Source organism: Gymnoscopelus braueri, assembly GCF_963280865.1.
Source record: "Gymnoscopelus braueri genome assembly, chromosome: 22".
Lineage (NCBI taxonomy): Eukaryota > Metazoa > Chordata > Actinopteri > Myctophiformes > Myctophidae > Gymnoscopelus > Gymnoscopelus braueri.
The window spans coordinates 40578208-40602148 of record NC_137624.1 but is presented as its reverse complement, the minus strand read 5'-3'; the positions used below and the strand labels follow the sequence as shown (position 1 = coordinate 40602148).

General features: G+C 43.9%; 2 protein-coding genes across 6 annotated transcripts in view; both read left to right on the top strand.

The window, feature by feature from the left end:
* Nucleotides 1-454: 454 nt before the first annotated feature.
* Nucleotides 455-967, top strand: LOC308077961 (cytochrome c oxidase subunit 4 isoform 1, mitochondrial-like; the record flags this gene model as incomplete). The annotated part of the gene is made up of 1 exon (XM_080418986.1): nucleotides 455-967. One exon carries the CDS (start codon nucleotides 455-457, stop codon nucleotides 965-967), a length of 513 nt encoding a protein of 170 aa, XP_080275112.1.
* Nucleotides 968-4047: 3080 nt separating this feature from the next.
* The window catches only part of sec16a (SEC16 homolog A, endoplasmic reticulum export factor), a 54784-nt gene continuing 34890 nt past the window's right edge, over nucleotides 4048-23941 (top strand). For 4 of the 5 annotated variants that reach the window (XR_013932518.1, XR_013932519.1, XM_080419620.1 and 1 more), the window contains exons 1-12: nucleotides 4048-4101; nucleotides 7169-11153; nucleotides 13020-13177; nucleotides 14650-14753; nucleotides 16003-16201; nucleotides 17955-18156; nucleotides 18820-18997; nucleotides 19609-19751; nucleotides 20837-20898; nucleotides 21808-21946; nucleotides 22388-22630; nucleotides 23742-23839. Coding sequence is in view for 3 of the 5 variants with exons in the window: in XM_080419620.1 (XP_080275746.1) it covers nucleotides 7245-11153; nucleotides 13020-13177; nucleotides 14650-14753; nucleotides 16003-16201; nucleotides 17955-18156; nucleotides 18820-18997; nucleotides 19609-19751; nucleotides 20837-20898; nucleotides 21808-21946; nucleotides 22388-22630; nucleotides 23742-23839 (5435 nt within the window). In the remaining 2 variants the exon portion in view is untranslated. The remainder of the gene's footprint in view (nucleotides 4102-7168; nucleotides 11154-13019; nucleotides 13178-14649; nucleotides 14754-16002; nucleotides 16202-17954; nucleotides 18157-18819; nucleotides 18998-19608; nucleotides 19752-20836; nucleotides 20899-21807; nucleotides 21947-22387; nucleotides 22631-23741; nucleotides 23840-23941) is intronic. The other variant, XM_080419619.1, reaches the window with a different exon arrangement.

Below are 23941 nucleotides of genomic sequence, written 5' to 3'. Positions count from 1 at the left end.
CACTGCATCATGTCAATATCAAGTCGCCACTGTTACCCAAAATGTCTGACTGATACCGTTGCTATTAATAATAACTTATACCTTTCAAGAGACTCAAGGACGCTTTACAACAACATAAAAACAAACTAGCTGCCAAACGCCTGTGTGAACAAGTGTCTCTGTTGCTATGGCTGCCTCTATAGCTATTCTTTCTGATCACTTCGAGGCATTTCTGGCTTCATGGTCTTCATTTGGGCATGTCTGATCTGGAATTCCATATTTGGGCATGGCTGACTCATCATGATGACAATTGTGTCAATATTGGAAAGGTTATAAGCTACTGCCGTCCCAGTGAAAAATCAGAACACCAATACATACCAAGGGTTTTTGGAGGAATTACAGTATCACGGTGTAAGACGTCCTTGTTGTGAAGCTTTCTTTACGCACACGTTTGAGAGTCAAGCGAAACAAAGAAATGTTGGCCATCAGAGCACTTCGCGCTATTGGCCACCGTGCCATCTCCACATCCGTCTGCGTACACGGGGGACATGGTGGCGTTGGTAAAATAGAAGGCCACACTCTCCCAGCCTACTATGACAGACGGGAAAACCCCCTCCCCGACATTCGCTATGTCCAGGAACTGAGTCCAGAGCAGAGGTCCCTGAAGGAGAAAGAGAAAGGGTCATGGGCAACGCTCTCTAACGAGGAGAAAATGGCATTGTACGGCATCAGCTTCAAGCAAAGCTTCGCCGAAATGAACCAAGGATCCGGAGAGTGGAAGACGGTGATCGCAGGCATGCTGTCCTTCATTGGCCTGGCCGGTCTGATTGTGTTATGGCAGAGAACGTTTGTGTACGGGCCCGTCCCTCACACCTTCGAGAAAGAGTATAAAGAAAAGGAGCTGCAGAGAATGCTGGACATGAGGATCAACCCGATCGAGGGCTTCTCGGCCAAGTGGGACTATGAGAACAACCAATGGAAGAAATAAATTGTCTATAGAGCTAGTGGTTCGTTCTCCATGTTAAGTGGTCAGATGGGTGGACCGTGGGCATTTTCAGAGGATGTTTATCTTAATCGGTGGTTCTCAAACTGTGGGCCAGGACCCTTAGGGGGGTTCCCAAATGATTTGTGTTTTTCTGTTTTCTCACTCAACAGTAAACAAACCAACATGTACACAGTATACGTGTATACAGGGTATCTACACATTTCTAAAGTGACAATTTAAGGCCTTTGAAGACCTTTTTCATACCTCTAAAAAAAAAGTTTACAAAAATAAGACCATTACTGCATCAAATGTAATCAACAAATTATACTATAGATCAAACATTGGCCAAATTGTCAAACATTACCAAAGAAAATTAAAAGAAAAGTAAATAACTTTATAGATTTTGATTATTATTACGAAACATGCATTAACCACTTCATCACATACATTTCGGCCATTTGAAAATAGCCGATCTACAAGCTTGTAGATTGTATTTTCAAAAGACTCTGATACATTTTTGTAACTTGAAATGGGACATCCTGCATAATGACTACTTTTACTTTTGGTACTTAAGTAAATTTTGATACCAATACTTTTGTACTTTTACTCAAGTAAATTTAGAATTCCGGACTTTTACTTGTAACAGAGTATTTCTACATTGCAGTATTGATACTTTTACTTAAGTAAAAAAACATTTTCCACCACTGCAATTCCAAGTGCTTGTTGGGGTGGGGGGTCCCCAGTTCAAATAATGATTATATTGGGGGGTCACAGCCTGGAAAGTTTGAGAACCACTGATCTAGCCTATACTAGATGGCATGTTTCCGAATTGCCGTAGTATAAACTAGGCAGGGGTCTTCAACGTTTTCAGGCCAAGGACCCCCTAGCTGAGAGAGAGATGAAGCAGGGACCCCCTACTCTATATTGTATAAAATTGTGTTTCAGATTAAAGTTATTTTTTTTACTTAGTCTGCTCTTTTTTCCTTCTACACCTATAGCCTCTTTGCCAAAAATAGCCGATCTACAAGCTCTCAACGCCTCGCAGCGCGAGGCGTTGAGAGCTTGTAGATCTGCTCTTTTCGGCTAATGTTCCCCTCAGAAAACTAAGAATTCTAGGGTTAATGTAAAAAAAAACTAAATCCTATCACATAAATATTTGGCGGACCCCCTATAGTAGCTCTGAGGACCCCCTAGGGGTCCCAGACCCCCTGTTGAAGACCCCTGAACTAGGGTTAAAGGAAGTGTGTTCCTCATTTCGCTGGGGACACCCTCTGGAACGCCCTCAATGACCCCTGGGGTTCCGTGTACCCCACTTTGAGAACCACTGCTGCTCTAGACAGGTGGTTCTCAACCTTTTCAGGCCGTCGACCCCCCCAAAATAATATTTTTTTGAACTGGGGACCCCCTACCCTGATGAGCACTTGGAATGTAGGAGTTGAGGCATTACATATTAATTTCACTCGGTTCCACACTCCACAGATAAATATTGTGAAATAGTTGTGAGCTTGTAGATCGGCTATTTTCAAAATATTTTATATATATATATATAATTTGATAATTTGGATGTATGTGTGTATATATATATATATATATATATATATATATATATATATATATATATATATATATATATATATATATATATATATCCAAATTATCAAATTATATGTATATGTATATATATATATATATATATATATATGACAATTTTGACACTTTTTTTAGGTATTGAGAAGGTCTTAAAAGTCCTTCAATTGTCAATTTACTGTCCTCTGGGGACCCCCCAAAAATCACGTGGGGACCCCCCTGGGGGTCCCGACCCACGGGTTGAGAACCACTGGGCTAGATCTCTGTAGATCTGCTATTTTCAAAACATAAAGAAATAAAAGCTTCTCTAATGGGAGTCCCTGGCACAAAATCTTTTCAGATGGGGACAAATACATACATTTGAGGGTCCTCCTTGACATGAAGATATCTGAAAACCACGTTTCAACGAAACATGTCAGGATGGCCGAGCGGTCTAAGTCGCTGCGTTCAGGTCGCAGTCTCCTCTGGAGGCGTTAATTCGAATCTCACTTCTGACAGGTCGTTTTCATCACCATCACCACATTGTAGCCTACGTATTGAGTACGAGAGGAGCCCAATTGAAACAAACCAGTGGCTTTCTTGGGCTTTCCTATTTAGTTGACCTGTATCCAGTGGTGTAAAGTAACTAAGTACATTTACTCAAGTACTGTACTTAAGTACAATTTTGAGGTACTTTTACTTTACTTGAGTATTTCCAATTGTCTATACTTCTACTTCTACTCCACTACATCTCAGAGGCAAATATTGTACTTTTTACTCCACTACAATTATTTGAAAACTTTAGTTACTAGTTACTTTGCAGATATAAATTATTACATTATAAAACATACATTAACCACTTCAGCCCTATTTTAAACCTAGGCTATTTGAAAATAGCCGATCTACAAGCTCACAACGCGTCGCGATTCGACGCGTTGTGAGCTTGTAGATCTGCTATTTTCAAACATTTTAGTACTTTTACTTTTGGTACTTGAAGTACATTTTGATATCAATACTTTTGTACTTACTCAAGTACATTTTTAATTCTGGACTTTTACTTTTAACAGAGTATTTCTATGTTGCAGTATTGGTACTTTTACTTAAGTAAAGAATTTGAGTACTTTTTCCACCACTGATCTGAACTGTACTTTCATGTGCTTTTTGTCTGCAAACTTCTAAATAAAGTATTCGATCAATCAAACCAGAGAGTTATAATAATAAGGTGTAGACTTTCACAAACTTGAGCATTAAAAGCTGAGTAATATTATTATTATTTTAAATTGGGCTTAAAAACTGTGTTTAAGGTGTTAATTTCCATGCTTAAAAATGCAAAGATCAACAAACAAACAATAAAAGTCTGTGTCTGGCTAAAAAGGGGCGGATTCGATTACGCTACAGTACTCAATGACGCAACAGTTGGTTTCGCTGCCGTGACGTCGTTGGTTGGTTGGTTACGTTACACGTAAAGAGCCCCAGCAGGATGTGACGTCACTTGTACACGTAGCCCAGCAGGATGTGTTCGGTTGAAGATGGTGACAGATCAGCTTCACTGTCCTGCTGCTGCAACACTTGTAAGAATTCATTATTTATACGTTTATAAAACAAACAAATACGTGTTATTGTCTTACGTGTAGAAACAAGCGAGCAATAGAAACCCCCCGTTCACCGACACGAGCAGTAAGCGGCGTCGCTCGAGCGCGTTTCGAACGGGTTTAAAAACATAATATGTGTCATTTTTTTTAGGGTTAGCATTAGCCCCCCAGATGTCAATGCTAAAGTGAGCTAACGTTAGCCGATCGATTATTAAGTCAGGTGGCTTTAAACCCTGTTTAAACATCAACGAGCTCTCTGTAGACGCACATAGACAGTGTTGTACGTGCACAACACGCACACGTCCACTTGACATTTAGTGGCTTTAAATGTTATTTATTTGATCAACGTTTTACTGCTTTTTTAAAAAAGCGTCTTGTTTTGCTGACCAAGCCAAGTGTCCGGCATCATGCTAATAATACCGTTCATGACAGGTTTTTTTTCTCTTTTTTTTAAGGCTTATTATTATGTTTTGTCGCGAGACCCACCATCTCGAGCGACACGCTCGAGACAACAAATGATGTATTTAAATGTTATTTTAAAGACTGAGCAGTGGTGGATAAAGTAGCCTACTCACATTTTCTACTCAAGTAAAAGTATCAATACTGCAATGTAGAAATACTCTTAGAAGTATTGATTGATTGATTGAATAGTTTATTTAGAAGTTTGCAGAAAAAAAGCACCTGAAAGTACAGTTTAAATACAAGGTCAACTAAATAGGATTAAAAAGCCCATGAAAGCCTAATGGCTTGTTTCAAATGTACTCAATTCATAGTGACATTAAATGACAGACAGATATGCACTACTATGCAGAACATCATATAAACAGTTTATATTGCTATCAAAAATGTACTTAAAGTACCAAAAGTATAACGTACTCATTATGCAGAATGTCCCATTTCACAAGTTTTCAAATGTATGAAATGTAATACATTTTTTACTTAAGTACAGTACTTGAGTAAATGTACTTAGTTACTTTAAACCACTATGTCAGCACTTTTCTCGGTTGAAAATAATGTCATGTTGTCGCGGAGAAGTAAGTTATAATCACATTTAAATGAGCCTTTGATTCGTTATCCGTTATAACTAGTTCCTTATGGTGTGAGTGAAGCTGTGCTATTGGTCGATTGATTAATTTATTGATTGATTTCATTTGATAGCAATGTGTATACAAGTAAAATGCACATGACACACATTGGGTATGCTTATTCCCAATGTGTCCTCTCGCTTAAAGACTGTTAAACACAAAGTTTGTAATCTGTGAAATGCTGGAAGATGATGATGATAATAACAACAACAATGATCTTTAACACACATGCTATTTGATTTGGCGATGACTGCTGGCTCCTATAACATAGCAGCATTATCTGGTCGTTGGTTAATGTTTTTAACCCTCTGCTAAGGAGCTTTCATCTGGTGCATCATCTATATTACAGTGAAATCCCCACTATTCATTTAACTATGGCCTACTATGGGACTGCACAAATGGAAGTGCACATTTGTTTTGTACACTGACTCAGAGTTACAATTTATCATTGGTGAATGTTTTAACCCTCTGTGCTTGAAACAGCTGGGAGAGCAGATGATTATGTGGTTGTTGTAGTCCTGTCAGGTTGAACCGGATACTGTCTGTTAATCCTCTCACATACTGACATTACATCTGTGCCGATCGGTACATTTCATGCTCCATAGCTTTCTGACTGGTGTCTCTGGATTAGGCTAATGATCGCAGCAAGGAGGCACAACCCGTGTCACAACGGTAGCAAGGTGATTGTAGAATAGTTACTGCACGAATAATCAGCGTAGGCTGTTACTTTGTGGCATTGCTTGTTTCCTTTTTTAGAAAAATGCTGTCTCAATTCCAAAGTTCATGTATATAAGATTAGCATCCCCTTTTACCTCCAACAGATTGATAGCTCTCGCCTTTGCTAAAGACACTGAAAGGCTGCAGGTACAGTGATCACTGATCACCTGTCTGTTACTTAGTTTTCAGCCGTTTCTGGAACACATCGTTCACTTTTCTTGCAACGATTGTCCTCTTAATAGCAGTTGGAAAAGGTTTTCACAGAATAAATGACAATTAGTTTAAGATTGTCTGGTTTTACTGTGTCACAAGTAGCTTTTCTATAACCTTGGGGCTAAAGCAGACTTTGTTTTCATATATTTGAAATCAAGTGTGTGAGCTTTTTATTTTATTAGATGTGTTTCCACTGAATGCTTCTATCCACCATTATTTGTCTACATTGCCACGTTACATTAGTAACATATCGGAAGCTATTGTAGTGGTGGTTATAATTGCACTTTGAGTATGTTGACAATGCTGTCCTGGCAGCGTGTGTAAATAAACTACAATATCACTGTGCGTTGGAAGTTGCCACGTTGTACACTTAGTTAAATAGGAACACAAACTTAACACAAATAAAGGTGTGGTGAAGTCTAAAAGCGTAGTAGAATATCTGGCTGTCTTTTACAATCCACTCCATTGTGTTTTTTATTTTTCCCTCTTTCTCGGTCTCTCACACACACACACTCACACACACGCACGCACACGCACACACACACACACACACACACACACACACACACACACACACACACACACACACACACACACTCACTCACTTATAGGCCTGTCACAATTATTAGATAATCGTTTAATCACAATTATTTGAGATAATCACAATTATTTGAGATAATCACAATTATTTGAGATAATCACAATTATTTCGTCATTATCGTTTCCATGTTGAAAAAATGTCATACATTGAAAAAAGCATAAATAGCAGATCTACAAGCTTACAACGCGTCACGCGTTGTAAGCTTGTAGATCATCTATTTAAGTATATATATAAGTATAAAATGATTAAATATGTCATGTGAAATTTGTTATTACGAAGCCTAAAAGGCATTTTTTTAATTCATATGGTCAATGCCAAAAACACAATTAAATCGTTAATCACAATTATTTGTGACAATTAATCGCTCACTCGCTGCCTCTCTCTTACTTACTTGTGCTCTCTCTCTCTCTCTCTCTCTCTCTCTCTATAGCTACATCTGAGTTAACCTTCAGTGGCATCACCAGAGTGGCTTGGTCCTTGGACCTGGACCCGTCTAATCTGCGGCCATGCAGCCTCCACCTCGGACCGGACCCCCTGGAGCCGCCGGAGGCCCCCCTCCCCCAGGAGGAGGGCCCAATGCCTTCCGCAGGACGAGGCCTCACAAACATCCAGCGGCGGCGGCAGCAGCTACTGCCATGATGATGGGTCCTCCACCGCCTGCCCAGCCCATGACCGACCCCTTTGCTTTTGGCAGACAAGCTCCCACACCGATGGGCGGTCCCCCACCGCCGGCATCCAATAGTAACCCTTCACCCATGCAAGGTCCGCCCAATAGCATGTACTCTGGGGCGGGCCCGGGGCTGCCTCTGCAATCACAAACACTGGAGGGTGCAGCACAGGCCCCTCCTTTTGGTCCGCCTCCATCTTCAACCCCCGGGGTGAATCTTTTTACCCCGCACAGTGCTACGATGTCCCCTGTCCTCTTCCCAGGACAGCTACCGCCAGGCGCTGCCGGATATCCTCCTCCTAACGCAGAACAGGGCTATTTCAACTCCACAGGGCAGGCACGGTCGGTGACCGCCGCGGGGTCTCCTCCCATGGCCACGGCTCCCACGCCTGTTCACCTACCCTTCGGCCAGGACCACCCCCGAGGAGAACCTCCCCCTCAGCCCGTGCCCTTCCAGCCAGTGCCTCCAAACTCTTCCTCGGCCCTGTGGGCACCCGATCACGGAAGCCGCCCTCCGTCAGTTCAGAACTATTTTCAGCCCACCAGTGACCCCCCACCACAGCCGTTTAATGCTCATCCCCAGCCACAGACGTACCCTCCTCCGCACACGCCCTCGCCCCGTCACAACGCCACCACACCGACACACCCTGGCCATCCACCAGCCATGGCACCGTTCCCCCCTCAGAACCCCGAAAGGCCCCCCAGCTCTCAATGGTCTGATCAAAATGCACCCCAGCAGCATAATTCGCACTTCCAGGCTCAGAGCTATTTCAGTCAGAGTTCAGGCCCGCAGGACTCCTGGTTCAGCCAGCCCCCCCCACAGGACCCAGGCTACCATCAAATGGGAGCTGGCCCGGGCTCTGGTCCCGCCCACTTTGATTTAGCTGGATCTCAGCGTGCGGCCACCGCCGGTCCTGCCCCGCCTCCCGCCCCGGTCCCGTACTCACAGGACTCTGGTGCTCTCTCCATGTTCTTCAAAGGCAACGATGTGGAGAACGAGGAAACATTGGTCGGAGACGGACGCAAAGCTGTAAATGGTATTCAGGGATCCTTCCAGCTTCACGGCCACCCCCAGTCACCTCCACAGGCCCAACCACATCCACAGGCCCACAGCCACTCCCAACCACATCCACAAGCCCAACCGCCTCCACAGGCCCAACCACCTCCACAGGCTCAACCACATCCACAGGCCCACAGCCACTCCCAACCACAGCCACAGGCCCATAGCCACCCACAACCACCTCCACAAGCCCAACCACCTTCACAGGTCTACGGCCACCCCCAGCCACCTCCGCAGGTCCACGGCCACCCCCAGCCACCTCCGCAGTCCCACGGTGGCTACACAGACACTTATAATGATTACCACGGAGCTCCCCTGTCGGGTCATCCACCCATACCTTACATGAACGACGGTAATTATGCAACGGCAAGCAGCCAGAACGCCCCCGAGCCCCAGTTTGACCACGTCGAGAACCTAGAGTGCGTGCCCAACCAGGAGGTGTTGCCTAGCGGCTCACACAACAGTCCCGCCGTCGTCGCCTCCTCCTCCTCCTCCTCCTCAGCGCATGGAGTTGACCGCTACGAGGCGGGGCCTAACCTGGAGACCCCGGACTCCATCCCCAGACCGATGAGATCCGCCAGCGTGTCGTCGAGCTACAGCAACGTGAGCCACGGCAGCGGAGCCGGATCTCGACGGCACCCGGGCGTAGTGGGCACCTTCATCCAGCAGGAAAGCCCGCGTCTCTCCGACGACCCCAACTTCGCCGCCGCCGCCGGGGGATACTTTGAGCAGATCGACACTTCTCCAGCCGCGGGGGGCGTGGCGGGCGCTGCTCGCCAGAGCTCCCAGGAGCGGACGTACCACAGCCAGCCGCCGACGCCCAGTCCTCCCAAACCGACCGGTATCTTCCAGGCCAGCGCCAACAGTTCTTTTGAGCCCGTACGCTCGCACGGCGTCGGGGTGCGTCCCGCCGAAGTCGACAGGGCAAGAATGGTAGCGGAGGGTAGCGCAGATTCTATTCCCGGCAACCTGGAACACCCCCCCGACAACCTGGAGAACATCCACGGTCCGGGACAGCCCGTACCCGCCGCAGCTGTTGGCGGGGCGCCTCAGCTGACGCACCCCGTCGCTCATTATCACTCCCGGCCTTCGTCCCGCGCTTACGGATCCACTCGCCCCTGCGAGAGCCCCGCCACTACCCTTTGGGCTCAGCACGACCCGGCTAGCTTAGGAGCCAGCATCCTCCTAGCCCCCGCTGCTCCCCCTGCCCTCCTCGCCCCCGTCCGAGAGCCCAGCGCCGACGTCATCCAGCCGCCGGAGGACGGCCCTCTGCGCCTCCACCCGCCACAGAGGGCCCAGTCGACATCCCAGCACCACTCGGAGAACCTGGAGAACCCGCCGATGGCGAGCGAGGGGGAAATGTGCGACTCTCAAGGCAACCTGGGCTACGCGTCTCTACTGGTGTCCGAGTCACTCCACCAACCTGTCCTGATCGCTCCGCCGGTGTCCAATTACAGCGTGATTCCTCCCAGCAGCTTTGCTCAACCAGCTGGTCAAAGTACACCCACTTCACCTGTGAGACCACCGTCACAGGGGCAGGGGGGTATTAACGCTTCCCAGTCGGGGTTGCCGCCAGGAGCTTCTAATCAGAACCCATTGTTTATCCCTGGGCCCATAAGCTTCGGTTCATCCGCCTCTAGTCATGGCCCGCTAAACCTGGCTCGAGAAAACGCAGGAGGGGTTAAATCGGAAATCGTGTGTCCTCTGCCGCTGCCTCAGCCAGCCCGTCCCCCTTTGTCCAGGGGCCTGTCGACGAGCGGAGACGTCCACTCCGCCCCGCCCGTCAATTCACAGGCTCCTCCTCCTCCCGCGCCTGCCGCCGCCACCTCCTCCAATCACAGTCAGCCGTCAAATTACGAACTGCTCGATTTCTCGATGCACCAGCAACCGCAGAACCAGAACCACCACCACGCCTCTGGCCATCCTCCTCCGTCCTCTCTTCAGGGGTCGCCGCAGACCAGCAACGCGCCCGGGTTTTACCTGCAGGTCACCAAAGACGCTCAGCAAGGGACGAGTCGCCCCGAGGGGGAATCCCCTAACGTTAGCCAGGCCGCGGCGGCCTCCTCCTCCTCCTCCTCGTCGACCCCACGGGCACCTGAACCCGCACCACACGCCCCCCCGTCGGCTTCCAACGCCCCCCGGCAGCTTCCAGCCGATCCCCCCAAGTTGCCAGAATCTCGATCAATGCCGGAGCCTGCGATGCACGGACACGGTCATGTTCCTCCTCCACTGCCAGCCAATGGAGCCCCTCCTCCTCCTGCCCCTGGCCAGTACCCCCCTCCTGCCCCTGGCCAGTACCCGCCTCCTCCCCCTGGCCAGTACCCGCCTCCCCCTGGCCAGTACCCCCCTCCAGCGCAGGGGCCCGCCGTAGGGAATCACTCTGCCGCCGCGTACCCTCCTCCTGGGCCTCCTCGGGGCCCGGCGCCTCCTCCTCCTCCAGGGGCCGGCGTCCAACCGGCTCCCTCAGAACCCCCTCCTCCTCCTCGGCCGCCCTCGTCCGTGGGCAGTCAACAGGGGTACGGCCCGGCCCCCACTCCTCCGGCACCACCGGGGGGGCAGATGTACGGAGGCTACTACGGCGGTGCCTATGGAGAATACCCGGACAACAGAGGAGCCCCCCCCTACCCGCCTGGCCAGTTCCAACCTCCACCTCCGCCTGGAGACCCGAGGTCACAGCAATATTATCCCGTATGTGAATACTTAATTCTTCTCAATTTATTCATATATGTATATATATTAAAAATGTTTTCTAAATCCTAACAGTTTTTAGAAAAAAAATCTAAACATTTTTTTCAAGATTAAATTTTTTTTTGCAGATATACAAGCTCATAGCGCGGCACAGAGTGCCGCGCTATGAGCTTGTATATCTGCTATTTTTGAATAGCCAAAGAAATCTAAAGTGACAGAGATTGAGTTCCAGGTCTTAATGGGTTAAGAGGACAATCGTTGCAAGAAAAGTGATCGATGTGTTCCAGAAACGACACATTTGAGTTGACGTTTAATTGCCACACAAATAAGTGTGATTAATGATTTGATTGTGATTTTGGCATAGGAACCTATGAATAAAGAGCGTAATTTCTGTTTGCCTTTTTAGGCTTCGTGATCAAAAATTGCACTAGGCAGATGTGACAAATAACTTAAATACACAAAGAAATTAGCTTTTTCTGCTATTTTTGGAAAATGTATGAAAATCTTTCAACATGGAAACGATCGATTGATTGATTGAATACTTCATTTAGAAAGGACATGGAAACAGTACATGGAAGTACACTTCACAATACAAGGTCCTCTAAACTGGACAGTGGCTTATTTGACTTACACAATCACTGCCAGAGTTTTTTTTTTGTACTAGACTGCCAGCGTGTTTACAGGTAAAACATAGGAAAATGTAATTTTTTGGTCCATTTATTTTTTAACATTGAAGTGAATGGACCAGCAACTTTTTGGAAAATGTTATCTCCTGAAAAATGAAAAAAGAAAACAAAATAAAGAACAATTTTAGATTTTTTTTTTTTTTTGTAATTATTTTTTTGCCAGGCAATATCTAAATACTCAAAAATGTTTATAAACGTTTTTTGGCAGGCAATGTGTTAAGAAAACAGACAGATATACACTTACTATGCAGAACGTCATACAGTCAGCTTACAGGTTACTGGTATGAAACATAAGAAATATGTACAATAAACAGTTCGGGGGGGGGGGGGGTTAGGTTAAGAGGTTTTACACGCCTTTACTCCTTTTGGGAGGGAATTCCACATTTTTGTTGCATAGCATGAGAAAGAGTTCATTCCTTCGACGATGATTATGACGATTATGCAAAAGAAATAGATTATCTAAAATAATTGCGATTAGGTGATTATGTAATAATTGTGACAGGCCCTATGTATGTACACATTAACAAGCCCTAATTGACACCAGTTATATGATGATGCAGATGGTTATTACCAGTGGTGGAAAAAGTGTCAAATGTTTTACTTAAGTAAAAGTATCAATACTGCAATGTAGAAGTACTCCGTTACAAGTAAAAGTCCGGAATTCAAAATTTACTTGAGTAAAAGTACAAAAGTATTGGTATCAAAATGTACTTAAAGTACCAAAAGTAAAATTTTTAAAATGTTTGAAAATAGCAGATCTACAAGCTCACAACGCGTCGCATCGCGACGCGTTGTGAGCTTGTAGATCGGCTATTTTCAAATAGCCCATATACTGTATAAAATAGGGCTAAAGTGGTTCATGTATGTTTCATAATGTCATAATTTATATCTGAAAAGAAACTAGTACCATAACTAAAGTTTTCAAATAATTGTATTGGAGTAAAAGTAAAAAATTTGCCTCTGAGATGTAGTGGAGTAGAAGTAAAACTACTGAACATGGGAAATACTCCAGTAAAGTAAAAATTCCTCAAAAGTGTTCTTAAGTACAGTACTTGAGTAAATGTACTTAGTTACTTTCCACCACTGGTTATTACAATATATGTGAACACATTGTGATGGGTGGCAATTTGTTCGTAGCAACGTTTTGGCAAAATGCGTTTTCAATCTTTGTTCTCTTCAGGACGACCCGTACAGGAGAGCGCCTACAGACCCTTGGTACGGCAGATACCAAGAAGGACACAACCCGGCTTACAGAGACCCAAACTACCCGTACAGGGAGCCTCAGGCTGAGCGACCCAGCTCCAGGACCAGTCAGTATTCAGACAGACCCTCGTCCAGGTCGGTATCTATCTGTATGACCACGTCAGCTTGATGTCCCCCTATCTTTATTCATTGTTTAAAACCCATTAAGACCTGAAGCCGATTCTACAAAATGTCTTCTAAATCCCAACAGTTTTCTGGAAAAAAAAAACGTATGTTTCTATATCAGTGGGTTCTCAAACTTTTTCATGTCAAGGACCCCCCAAAATGATATGTATTTGGCCGCCAACCCCCATCTCAAAATGTTTTGTTCCAGGGACCCCCCCCCCCAGAGGCAAAGATTTGAGTTAAAAATGTTCGCTTTAAAAATATATATATTCAAAGATTTGCACACATTTTCACGATTTCTCAAAAATAGCAGATCTACAAGCTCATAGCGCGGCACTCGGTGCCGCGCTATGAGCTTGGATATCTGCTATTTTTGAATAGCCAAAGTGTAAAATAATGCTTTTTTTTAGCTCAAATCAAAAAGTGACAGGACTTTTAAAGGGTTAACATGTCATGCAGTAAATATACTCTTAACCCAATTAAGACCGGGAACACATCTATGTAACCACCATTATTTTATACTTTGGCTATTCAAAAATAGCAGATATACAAACTCTTGTAGCTTGTAGATCTGCTATTTGTGCAAATCTCTATAAAGCGAACATTTTTAACTCAAATCTTTGCTTCTGGGGGGTCCCTGAAACAACTTATTTTGAGATGGGGGGGGGGGGGGGTCTGCGGCCTAATGCATATAATTTTGGGGGCCCTGGACACAGGTTTGAGAACCACTGATGATATAGCAACATTTAGAAGACATTTGTAGAATCCCCAGAAGCAAAGATTTGAGTTAAAAATGTTTGCTTTATAGAGATTTGCACAAATAGCAGATCTACAAGCTACAAGAGTTTGTATATCTGCTATTTTTGAATAGCCAAAGTATAAAATAATTTTACTTTTATACTTTTTTTAAAATAATTTTATACTTTAAAAATGTATATACTGTATATTCAAAAATTAGCAAAATTGTTCATGATTAAAAAAAAAGAAAAAGCAGATCTACAAGCTCATAGCGTGGCACTCGGTTCCGCGCTATGAGCTTGTAGATCTGCTATTTTTGCCAGACCCAAGGGGTCGGGCTTACATGAGGCTTTGTACCTGTTTCGTCCATACATGGGCATGGTCACTTTGTCCCAAAAATAAGTCTGTCACTTTGTCCTCCGGCCCAGCCAAAAAAAAGTCTGTCCCCCTTTCGTCCCCTTTTTGTCACAAACTATTCATGACATCATTATTATGTCACAAGTATGTAGTTAAGTAAAGCTCATCATACTAGAACTTGATTCTGGGTCTGGCAGAACCAGGTCTCCTGGTCTTGTTGAATAGCCAAAGTATAAGACAATGGTTAAAGTGGTTTAAAATCTAAAACGACAGACGCTTTCACGGTCTTAATGGGTTAACAAAGAAGTTTGAGAACTAAGCTAGCTTCTGTTTATTTCCATCCATAGGCAAGGCTATCCTGAAGACTACAACAGACCACCTAACCGAAGTGCCTATGATGAATATTATGCAGATTATTACAAGAAACATTATGAACAACAACAATATGCTGGTAAGAGCTGCTTCAGCATTTGCCAGATGTAATGGAAGAGTTCGTTTTTATGGCGTAAGACAGGGGTCTTCAACGTTTTCAGGCCAAGGACCCCCTAGCTGTGAGAGAGATGAAGCAGGGACCCCCTCGATATTGTATAAAATTGTGTTTCAGATTCAACTTTTTTTTTTTACTTGGTCTGCTCTTTTTTTTCCCTCAACACCAAACACCTCTCAAAAATAGCAGCTCTACAAGCTCACAACGCCTCGCAGCGCGAGGCGTTGTGAGCTTGGTAGGGTAAGTGATATTTTTTGGTTAAAACAAAAAGTATTTTGTTAAAAGGTTAAGTTAAAGCACTATATTCTGATAGTAATCATTGCCATAGAGTTCAGTAACAGGAGTCTCCCCGTCTCTCCAGCTCTTTGATAAACAGAAAATACATTTTTCGGTAGGTGTCAAGCCAATCAGGAGAAAGTACCTATTTTTAAGCAATTTTGTCTGCTCATTTCTTAGTGTCATCACTTCCAATTTCACTTTTTTAATCTATATCCTGATTGAGTTCTCTATCCTGATTGGATAAAATTGGAAATGAAACTGAAACTGAAACGAAAATGCATTTTCTGTTTAGTAAAGAGCTGGAGAGACAAGGAGACTCCTTTTACTGAACAAACACTCTAGCAATGAGTACTATCAGAATATAGAGCTATTTAACACTTATTTTAACCAAAGAAAATCACTTACCCTACCTTTAATCAAATGTTTTGGAAAATGTTTGGATATACATTGTTTTTGGCTACTGATTTTGTTCATAAACAAAATGGAAACGTTTTGATAATTCATTGGTAGAAATGTGTGGGAACCCTGTATTAAGCACACATTTTTTTTCCCACATATGTATTATACTATTTGAAAACATTTAACTGTATTTATCTTATAATAATGGAAGTAAATGGAGCCCTGATTGGGCATAGTTACATCACAGATACGCCATAGAGTCTATGACGTACTGTATCTATGACGCATGACTTGTCTATGACATTGACGACCAACATCATAGATGACTGACCTCACAGGCTGCCCTCATGAAGTCCAAGATCCACATTGGAGCCACGTCGTTCCTATGGGGATCCTGAGATCCACGCGATTCATCCTTTTTTTCTTTCTTCAATCACTAATATGATTGACCACATTCTTTGACAGTAAATAATGAGTTGACCGCCTAATGTTTTGTTCTTTTCCTGTTAATCATTTTCCCCACACTAACCCGAAGGCTACAATGCTGCAGCGTACGATCCTCGTTACAGAGGCTACTACGACCAGTCCTACTGGTATAACTATGACGAGGCCTACAGAGGCAGAGATGCCTACGCCTACAGCCAACAGCAGCAGCAGCAGCAACAGCAGCAACAGCAGCAACAGCAGCAAAACCTTAACCAGACATATCCTACCACTACTACTACCGCTACCAGGTACAAACACATTTACTACAATCATTGAGCTTATGAGACTGTAGTGAAGTAATCCGATGCTTTATGTTCTTTGTAGCAGTGGTTCTCAAAGTGGGTTCCAGGGGGTCCCCAGTTAAATGATAGCTAGTTAAGAACCAAATGGATCCTTATGGGACTGCATCTCTGAGAGTGTACAAATGGAACCAAATGGACCCTAACGGGTCCATTTGGTTCCATTTGTACACTTCTCAGAGTTAAATTAACATTGATTTTACAATATAAATTGGGGTCCCAGAGATAGAAATACCATTAATCGGGGGTCCGTAGCCCAATGCATGTCAAACTGGGGGTCCTTGAAATTAAAATGGTTGAGAATTACCACTAGAGCCGTAAAAATCCACTCCCTGGCATATCTTCTCAAATGGGGGTCCGCGGACTAATAAGTGTCAATTTGGGGGTCCTTGACATGAAAAAGTTTGAGAACCACTGCTCTGTATTGTGTGATCTTTATTATTTCTGTATTTTACCACTGTAACCACACAGTGAAATCCTCAGTGTTCGTTAACTCTGAGACTGTACAAGTGGAACCAAATGGACCCGTTAGTTTTCTTTTTGTCTGGCTTTTCTTGCCTTTATTGATAGTCACAGTGTAGAGAGACAGGACACAGGGAGAGTCTTTAAGTTGGGAATAACATGCAGTAAAGGTATGCCAGGCCTGGGAATCGAACCGAATAATCAGTACGTCGTCCTCAGACGAGCCCTCCATCAGCGTCTCCGTACATCTGGCCAGCTCGTTTGTGCTTTCCGCACCAGCATCTTTCTTTAGCATCTTTCAGGGACCCCCAAATTGATATATAATTGGATGCGGAAGCAAAGATTTTTGCTAAAATGTTTGCTTAAAAAAATATATATATGTTAAATTGGGTGCCAAAACCGTATATATACGGTTTTGCGCATACTAACGTTGAGTGCCAAAACCGTATATATACGGTTTTTGAAAAAAAGAAAAAAAAAATTAATTTTTTTTTTTTTTTTTTTTTTTTTTTTCCCTTCACAGCAACAGGAAATATCACTCCTACAAGATTTAGACTCCAATCCACCTCCTGGTTAACTTATGACTTCAAAAACCTGTATCTCGGCTCCTGTGCACTTTTTTTTTTTACAATGTTAATTTAACTATTTTCAACTGGCTGCAACTATGGAATGGATTTCCGAATGTTTTAAATTTTTCCCCCCCGATTGTACGAGACCTGTATGTGTGTAATGAGGGGATCACCGTGAGGACGGTGATCACTGAAAATATTTTGTGACTACTTGAAAAAGGTTCAAAATGTTTAAAAAGTCCTGGCACTCAAAGTATAATATTTTAATAAACCTCTGGCACCCAATGTGTTAAAATGTTTCACTAATGTTCAAGATTTTAGAAAAATAGCAGATCTACAAGCTCTTAGCGCGGCACGAAGTGACGCGCTGTGAGCTTGTAGATCTGCTATTTTTGAATGGCCAAAGTATAAAAGCTTTTTAGCTCAAGTGGTTAAAATGACTGCGATGCTATATTAACACATTTAGCTGGGGACCCCCTGGACCCTCCACAAAGGACCCCTGGGGGTCCCCGGACCGCTCTTTGTATGTGGATCCACTTTTACTCGTCTCTTTTCTTTTTGTTTGCCCAGGATAGGGATGTGTAGGTTGAAAATGATGACGCATAATTCCATTGTACGTCTAATTAATTATTTGTATAATCCGGTGCATTTTGTATCTTCTCCGTCCTCAGGAGAGAAGGCTATGACGCCGACCAGTGGAAGTACTATCCTGGATACGACGCCAGCTTCGACGACGACTACCGTCGGCGCGCGGATCCGTACGGAGACGAGTTCGACCGGCGCAGCGTCCACAGCGAACAGTCGGCCCACAGCGTGCACAGCTCCCACAGCCACCACAGCCGACGCAGCAGCTTCAGCTCACGCTCACAACAGGTACTGTGATGCAGTGGTTCTCAAAGTGGGGGTTCCGTGGACCCCCCAGGGGTCCTTGAGGGAGTTCCAGGGGGTCCCCCAGCAAAATCGGTTGATAATATAGCATCAAAATCAGTTTAACCTCTTTAACCCTATTTTATACTTGGGCTATTCGAAAATAAATGTGTTGATCGGCTATTTTATGTACGACACCTTTTGTACGCCGAAGTATAAGATAGGGCCTTAAGTGCTAAAGTGGTTAATCAGTAGCCTGGCATGGCCAGACTAATATCACTGCGTAGATATTAGTCTGGAATCTCTGTGTTTCTGTGTTTCCAAAGGGGCGAATTAAAAAAAAAAACTCTGGTGATAAACCTGCCCCATATTTGCATACTGAGTGAAATCCAATCACAACTGAGCGGTGCCAGACCAAATCTTCAGAGGGCCCTTTTTGCAATGGCAGATATGTCTGGTTTCCAGGCTAGTTAATTAGACTAATCAATTTAGTGGATTATAAAAGTCAAAAAAGTGTTGCTGTTTTTTTTTCGTGTTGATTCGTTTATGTATAAAAAAAGAATGTGTTGGTTGAGAATGTGTTTGTATAAGACGTTGACAGAGTTTTAAGATTACGTGGCTGCAAATGTCATCATTTCTTTACTTTGTGTCCCCTGTGTGTGCATGCAGAGCCAGGTGTACAGGAGTCAAACTGACTTGACGGCCGCCTACGACCCCACGGCGTCCACCCTGCCTGTGGACTACTCCTACAGACAGTACCCGGACCAGACCGACGCTTCGAACTACAGCCAGTACCCCTACTCCACAGAGTACAACGCAGAGAACACCTGGATCGCCCCCGAACAACGTAAGTCACTCATCGTAGCATGCTGTGTTCATGTGATTCTCAAAAAGAGTCACCGGTATCCTAACTAGTTTAGATAAGTGGTTCTCACAAGTGGGGTCCGGGGACCCCCAGGGGTCCTTGAGGTGATTCCAGGGGGTCCCCAACCAAATGACTGATAGTTAGGAATATAGGAACAAAATGGACCCTTATGTGTCTGTAACTCTGAGTAACTCTGAGTGTACAAATGGAACCAAATGGACCCTTACTGTATGTGTCTGTAACTCTGAGAGTGACTTTTGGTTCCATTTGTACACTCTCAGACTTAAATTAACACTGATGAAATGGTATCAACTGGGGGTCCTTGAAATTAAAATGTTTGAAAATCACAAGCTGTACTTCCATAAAAATCGTCTCCTTGGGGGGTCCCTGGCATATCTTTTCAAATGGGGGTCCGCGGGCTAATAAGTGTCATTTTGGGGGTCCTTGACATAAACATTTTGAGAACCATTGGTTTATAGCAACCGGCTATAGTTACTAAATCAATACAGTCAGCCAGAAAATCATATCCTTTTTGTAGTGCTTATGTTTGTGTGTTTGATTTCATCCCCCTCGTCCGTTTTGTGTCCTCTCAGCTCCTCCTCGTCCAGCTACCCCAGAGAAGTTCTCCATACCTCACCGTTGTGCCCGTTTTGGACCTGGGGGTCATCTCGTCCAGGTTCTACCCAATCTTCCGTCAGCTGGACAGCCTGCTCTGGTTGACATCTACAACTTGGAGGTAATAAAAAAAAAAAACGATGGTTAAACCAGCAGCAGCATTTCTGGAGCATTGAATAATAGGCCAAGTTTTTATTGCAGGGTGCTTAATATCCGGGGACGCATCTCTGTCATTATAGATTTCTTTGGTTATTCAAAAATAGCAGATCTACAAGCTCATATCGCTGCACTCGGTGCAGCGATATGAGCTTGTAGATCTGCTATTTTTGAAAAAGCGAACATTTGTAACTCAAATCTTTGCTTCTGGGGGGGGTCCCTGGAACAAACAAAAAAATACTTATTTAAAGATTTGCTAAATTGTCACGATTTTTCAAAAGAAAATAGCAGATCTGCTATTTTTCAATAGCCAAAGAAATCTGTAATGACGGAGAAGAGTTCCCGGATTGAATTGGTTAAACAGAACTATACTTAACTCTTTCAGTGCCAAGAGTATTTTCATAAAGTACTCCCAAACTGCCAGGAATTTGCGTTTTTTTAAATTTTTAAATTTTGTAATTTTTCATTCAAATAAATGATCTGATTGGGGTTTTAAACCCATAATACAGTTCTACCAGTAGAGAGCAACAAATCGACACATTGATGATCTCGCTGGCTCACTCGCCCCCTCCCAAACAGGCTCACGTCATATCCGGTCAGAACCGGATGTTGACATTTTTGATAATCGTTGATCGGGCTAAATTACGATGCGATACACGACTACGATGACTGATCGTCACCCAGACCAAAGAGAGTAGACGTGGACCTCTCCGTTCGCTTTTTATACCGTGTGAAAAAAACGTGACTTTCCCTATTCTGGCCGAAAATCACCGGAGAAAAACAACGTGACCCGGAAATGAATTTTTTTTTTACATCCGGCTCCGGGTGAGTCTGATGTAGTCAGGAAGCGAAAGTGATCATGAAAAATATACAGAATAGCGCGACCACAGTCAAAAGTAAAAACTCGGGATTTCTCGTGCTGGCACTGAGGGTACTCGGGAAAAACTCGGGATATGTCGGGGCGTGGCACTGAGAGAGTTAATGAAGACTAATTGTGAATTGGCACTTTAATGTAATAAATAATTTTTTTAACTGTCGTTTGTTGTACAGACGATGCTGCAGGACACTCCTGAGCAGTCAGAATTGCGATCCTTCCCTGGGCCTCTTGTCAAGTAAGGCTGCCCTTATTTATCATCTCTCAGTCCTGGGGGGTTTAATTCATACTTTGTTGCATGACCGTGTTTGCTTGAGGGAAATGACCAACTGAAAAACATGTTGCGAATCAACTACTGAAAATCAAGCAACACGCATTCCCTACTGGGAACCGGAAGGTTCTCGCCGGCGGTTCGATCCCCGGCTCCTCCGGTCATTGTGTCGAAGTGTCTTTGAGCTGAACCCCCTAACTGCTCGCTGATGAGCAGGTTGGTGTCATCCATGCATGGTTGCCTCCAAGGCCTGTGTGTGTGTGTGTGTGTGTGTGTGTGTGTGTGTGAATGAATGTGGATGATACACATTTGTAAAATGAGTTTGGATGCGCTCTTGAAATACAGGCCAAACCTGGCTTTAGCTCCCACTTAAACCCTTGATACTCTCCGAGCTTAAAGGGATAGTTCACCCAAATAAATGTGGTTTTTTTCTATCGATTATTCACCCCATGGAGTCTTGAATTCATGGATATTTTTTTTAGTTTTTGTCGCATTCCTAAGCCAATAATTTGATGACCAGCGATTCTGGTAGGAGACAAAAAGGAGACTCTTTGTGTCTCCTACCGGAACCGCTGCCGGTCATCAAATATCTATGAATTCAAGTCTCTATGCGGTGACTAATCGATAGAAAAACAGTATTTTTGGGTGTGAACTATCCCTTTTAATATGTATTTTCATTCACACCAAAGTACTGACCTTGAATGAAATGAATACTAATGTATTTCATAACATGATGGTTCGTTTGGGGGAAACCATTTAAATGGTCTGCGGCACAATAGAGCGTTGGCTATTGTGTATATTAATTACAATCTATTCCGCATACTGTATGCCTGGTGTCAACGGCCTATCTCTCGCATTCTGTGTTGTGTCTATTAGAGAGGAAACCCACAAGGTCGATGTGATCAAGTTCTCCCAAAATAAAGGCTTGGAATGTTCCCGTAACAACGACCTCTTGGACAAAGACTCTGCTCTCTTGCTTTGGGACTTCATCGTTCTGCTTTGTAGACAGAACGGGGTAAGACTGAGAAGAGTTCAAACAGATTTGCAACTGTTGTCTGTCAGATGGTATAAGTGCTGTGTGTGTTAGTGTTGATTTTGACAGCAACATTTTATTCAGATTTAGTCCTAGTCTTTTGAATAAAATTCCATTTAGTTTTAGTCATATTTTAGTCATCTGAAATGTTTTACTGTTAGTCTAGTTTTAGCCGACTAAATATCATAAGATTATAGTTGACTAAATCTATAGTTGATTTAGTCGACTAAAATGTATTGTGGCGGTGCCTTGCGGTGCCTTGAATGGCTGATTTTGCACTTGGTTGCATGCTGAAAATACTAATCTACTGTAATAATCTACAAGCTCACAACGCGTCACAGTTCGACGCGTTGTGAGCGAAATCAACACTGCTGTTTGTGGTATTATAATAATAATATGTGTATATCACTCTCCTTCCTCAAGACCGTGGTCGGTACGGACATAGCGGATTTGTTGATGAAGGAGCATCGATCCGCGTGGTTGCCGGGCAAGAGTCCCAACGAAGCCAACCTGATCGACTTCAACAACGAGCCACTGGCACGAGCCGAGGAGGAGCCCGGAGCCGGACCACTGTCCCTCCTCTCAGACACCTTCATGACGGTTCCGGAGAACGTGGGGAAGGAAACCGAGCGCTTCAGGGAACTTCTACTGTTTGGTCGCAAAAAGGCAAGAGATACCTTCTTTTGGCCTATGTGTTCAGATTGGCAGCCCCCAAAACCCATCGGATTTCAATTTGGAATCAAATCGTTTTTTTTATCAAGGTTGAACAACAAAAAAACTAAACATAAAATAGATTTTCCTAGGTTGTTTGGAAAGCAATTCAAAACAGATTTCTGAAGATGTGTCTCAGGCTCCCGTTTAGACCGCAACGGTCTCTAGACCAGGGGTCTTCAACGTTTTTTCAGGCCAAGGACCCCCTAGGCGAGAGAGAGATGAAGCAGGGACCCCCTCTATATTGTATAAAATTGTGTTTCAGATTAATCTTTTTTTTCTTTACTTGGTCTGCTCTTTTTTCCCTCTACACCTATACCTCTTGGCCGAAAATAGCCGATCTACAAGCTTGTAGATCTGCTATTTTCGGCGAATGTTCCCCTCAGAATAGGGAGTCTAGGGTTCAAGTGGTTCATCTTATTCCAAATCCTATCACACAAAGATTTGCCCCCCCCCCCCCCTGTACTAACTCTGAGGACCGCCTAGGGGTCCCGGACCCAATGTTGAAGACCCCTGCTCTAGAGAAAACGGCAAGATAAAAATATCAGATGTGCCGTCCATTGCGTGCGTCCGTTGCCCGTGCGTTATCGGGGGTTGAAAACCCAACAAAGTAAAGTAGAGTGGAAATCTTTGAGAACGCAGATAGGTCGACGACGTCTGTTACTTGCAAGTGATCAGATCCGATGTGTGTATTCAGTGTGGATGAAAAAAGTAATCGAAAAAACACGGCCCCCTCACGTATTAGGAAGGCAGGGTGAGTCACCAGAACCAAGGACGGGTGTTTTTGATGAATCTAACATGTTAAAAATGGAGTTTGAAGTTATAATGGGTTTGTATAGGAAGGGGGCGTGTCTGATAAAATGTATATCAAATATCTAAATACTGAATCAAGCAACTTAAAAACGGTCTGAGGGGCTCACAAAAGCCTAAGTAGACGATAAAATGACCCAAAGTTTTTTTGAAAGTGAAATATCCCTTTAATCTGGAGGACTCGATTGATTGGTTCTCTGATGATGATGAAATGTGAAAAAAAGTTAAACATATTGTACACTTTTCTATGAGACAGGATGCACTGGAGGCAGCTATGAAGGGAGGTCTCTGGGGCCACGCCCTACTGCTGGCCAGTAAGATGGACAACAGGACACATGCACGGGTCATGACCAGGTGAGGATAGTACAGCGATGCTGATTTGGGAGAGCCCTATAGCCCACAGATTACAGATGTTTTGACCCATATTTTGAATGTGCAAAATGTGTTCTAATTTGA